Here is a 3,521-nt window from a genome sequence, read left to right on the forward strand (position 1 = left end):
CCACCTTAGGTGTACGTGGCTGGCGCCTTAGCCGGTTGAGCTATAGGCGCCGAGCCCTTTTTTTTACTTTTTAAACTACTTAAAATACTTCCTTGTTCTCCTCCGCATAAGTTTCAAGCCTACAAAACCTGGGTCTGCCTGTGCCTGAGACATACTAGGTATTGAATTATAATTCTGAATTGAATGGAATCCATGAAGTTTAGTGCTTATTAGCTTTCCCATTACTTAGGCCAGAAGACTTTTGTTTATCTGAGGCTTGGTAACTAGCAGGCTCATGAAAAATATGGGAGCCATGCAAAAAATACTCTTTGGAGAATTTGCAGGTTAGGATTACTGTTGCGTGCATTGTGTGTATGTTTGTAGTCATATGTTTCCAAGCCTTACTAACTGGAAAGCAAAACATCTATTTTGCTACATTCCTGATTTTCTCTGATAGCCCAGTTGAATTATTCAGTGCCCAGGTAGCCCCTTTCTTAACTTAACTCTGTGATTTTACCTTTTCAAAAGCTCTTACACTGGGTAGGAGTCTTTTTTTTTTTTTTGAGACAGAGTCTTACTTTGTTGCCCTGGGTAGAGTGCTGTGGTATCACAGCTCACAGCAACCTCCAGCTCTTGGGCTTAAACGATTCTCCTGCCTCAGGCCTCCCAAGAAGCTGGGACTACAGGTGCCCACCACAATGTCCAGCTTTGTTGTTGTTGTTGTTGTTGTTATAATTGTCATTGTTGTTTGGCAGGCCCGGGCTGGATTCAAACCTGCCAGCTACCATGTATGTGGCTGGTGGCTGCTGAGGTACAGGCACCGAGCCTCTGTTTTGTTTATTTGTTTTCTTTTTCTTTGAGACAGAATTTTTGTTGCCTTTGGTAGAGTACCATGGTGTCATCATAGCTCACAGCAATCTCAAACTCTTTGGCTTATGCGATCTTCTTGCCTCAGCTTCCCAAGTAGCTGGGACTATAGGCGCCTGGCACAATGCCTGACTATTTTTAGAGATGGGGTCTCGCTCTTGCTCAGGCTGGTCTCAAACTCCTGAACTCAAGCTGTCCACCGCCTCAGTCTCCCAGAGTGCTAGGATTGCATATGTAAGCCACTGCACCTGGCTTTTTGTAGGAGTCTTTTTGGACCCTATTTTTATGACTTGAAAATTTGCCCAACTTGAGTAATGGAGGATTTGTTTACTAGTATTCTTTATTTCCTAACCCCACTATAAATTTATCTTTTATAGTAGAAAAAAATCCAGTGAACTTTTTTGTTGAACAGAACAATTTCTGACTTAGTGAGAACGGAGGCCTGGAGAATGGGAGTGAACATGCAGGGCTTTAATGTGAGTCCAGCCAGGTTCGTATTCAGATTTGAGGTTGAGTTAGTCAGCAGGTGTTCGGATTCTCACAGTTACCAGAACTACCTGTACTGTGCCCTGTGATTGTTGGACTGAACACTAACATAAAACGCTCTCCTCATTTCCTGAGAACCTTTGGCTGGCAGTGTGGGATGCAGCTGAGCATTTCAAAAGACATGTTTTTGGTGTAGTAGAAAGCTGTGGCAGCCAGGGATGAGGAGGGGCACACCGGAGCAGATCCAAAGAGGATCGAGGTCTGTGAAATTAAGAAGCAGATGCCACCAGCCGAGAAACTGTTAATGGAATCGAAGAATTTGAAAACATAGTGAGTAAATCAGTGTTTTGGTCTTGGCATTAAATTATCCTGGAGAAACAAATGTGTATAACAAGTGTGACGTGTTTGATGTCACAGGGTAGGGGGGATAGAGGTTGTCAGCAGTCATACGTGGAATGGGAACATTGAGTAAGTTATTGAGAAATTTCCTATTGATTAAAATCATGTGTGACAATTTAAAAACAAAATGATAGGCTTGTGTATATGTTGGCTGACTGTAAAAATCAATAGCCTCACTTGATGTTCAGATTCTGTTTTCTCCCTAGGATGTATCAGAACCTGATTTTCAGCTTTGCCATTGAATGTATTAACTCTGGGGATACCGGCGCTGATTTCTTAGCTGTGTCCACATGGTGCCCCCTCCTTCCTGTTTGTTCCGTGTCAGTGCAGGCACTGGTAAGAATTTAGCTGTTGGGGCCTTGAGGACATTTCCTTGGTGTATCCTGAACACTTGAACACCAGTCCTGCGTTTCCTCAGATGGGTTTCTTTCTGTGTGATACTTTTCTCCCCATCTTCCTGAGGGTGGTGGGGGGAGAAATCCTATGTGTAAAGGACTTGTTAAATCAGTACTGTGATACAGCCTTGGGAGAAAATGAGAAGTCCCATGAGCAGGTGAGCTAGGGAGATGTTGGCTCTGTGGGGTGGGTACTTTCTGTACTTGGAGATTTGGTAGGGAAAGTTCTCTGAGATTTCAACAGCAGTTGTTCTGTTGTCCTGTGTAAATATTTTCTTTCTCAGTTGCCTGTGTGGGGCCAGTGTTCAGTGAACACTGCTGAAAAATTATTTAGTGTCTGAGCATACTTCTTTTTTTTTTTGAGTTGAAGACTTTGTACCCAAATTCAGATGGAAGAATCGCTCACTTTTTCTTTCTGCTACAGATACTGTGAAGTGTTACTTAAACTTTGGGTGACTTTAACACCACAGAAGAAAAGCTGGGATAAAGGGATAGAGATTCTTTACCTTGTCATGTAAAGGGGTTGGCACATTCTTACCTGTTAGCCAGCACCTTGAGGATAAGGACACAACCAGTCTTAAACTGTAACACGTGTAAAGCAGATAGGTGCATTTAGTACTCAGGTAATTTGGATAATTTCAGAGGTAGGGATAAAGGAAAAACGGGCCCTTTGGGCAGTAGGATCAGTTGCTGTCATACACCCCAGCAGAACTGAGGGGCAAATCAGGCTTTGAGACAGGAATTCACTATGCATTTCTAGGAAGATGGTCTGTGGCTTTTTTCTTTTGACAGGCGAGGACCCTTGGAAGAACCTGCAAAATATCTTGTGTGTGAGAAATAAGATTAGATGCTGTGGACAAATAGGGAAGTTTGCTGGTCCTTGACCGCAGGGAGTTCACAGATTTATACACATGAAAACAGAACTACTGAGATGAAGCCCAGTGCATATTAAATACCAAGCAATGGTACATGCAACAGCCAGTTGCTCAAGGGAAGGCCCAGAAATCCATAAGGGCCTGTGGTGAGGGCCTCCGTGTGGACTTGCTTCCTCATCTGGGCTGGCTTTTGGGGTCAGGGGCCTTTGAAGGCTTTGAACAACAGTCCAAGATCCAGGAGGAAGATTTTTTATATTAAACTCAAAAGTTAGAGTGCTCAATTTGCAGACATCTTAAAAATAGACGACTGGTCGTGAATATTTTTCATACTTTAAGCAGGAAACAGGGAAGGGCCCAGCTCCTCAGTGCAGTTCATTTTCCTATGTTGGGAGTTCAGGGAGCAAAGATTGAAAATGGCCGATGAGTGGTTAACTGAGGCCCGCTCTGTGCTCTGCTGTGTCCTCTCCTCTCCTGGTAACGAGTGGGTTTGCTAAGGAGCAGTTATTTAATTTCCGTGATG

At 43.5% G+C, this 3,521-nt stretch overlaps 1 protein-coding gene across 7 annotated transcripts in view; it reads left to right on the top strand.

Moving 5' to 3' along the window:
- The window catches only part of TMEM131L (transmembrane 131 like), a 185,707-nt gene that overhangs the window by 52,794 nt on the left and 129,392 nt on the right, over positions 1-3,521 (top strand). Inside the window, exon 1 of one of the 7 annotated variants that reach the window (XM_023513476.1) lies at positions 1,126-1,662. The exons of the other annotated variants lie outside the window; for them this stretch is intronic. Within the exon in view, the coding sequence (XP_023369244.1) occupies positions 1,613-1,662 (50 nt within the window). The 5' untranslated portion in view covers positions 1,126-1,612. Of the gene's footprint in view, positions 1-1,125; positions 1,663-3,521 lie in introns of those variants that run through there. 7 annotated transcript variants of the gene reach the window in all.

Source organism: Otolemur garnettii, unplaced genomic scaffold, assembly GCF_000181295.1.
Source record: "Otolemur garnettii isolate 467f Iridium unplaced genomic scaffold, OtoGar3 scaffold00041, whole genome shotgun sequence".
In the NCBI taxonomy this organism is placed as follows: Eukaryota; Metazoa; Chordata; class Mammalia; order Primates; family Galagidae; genus Otolemur; species Otolemur garnettii.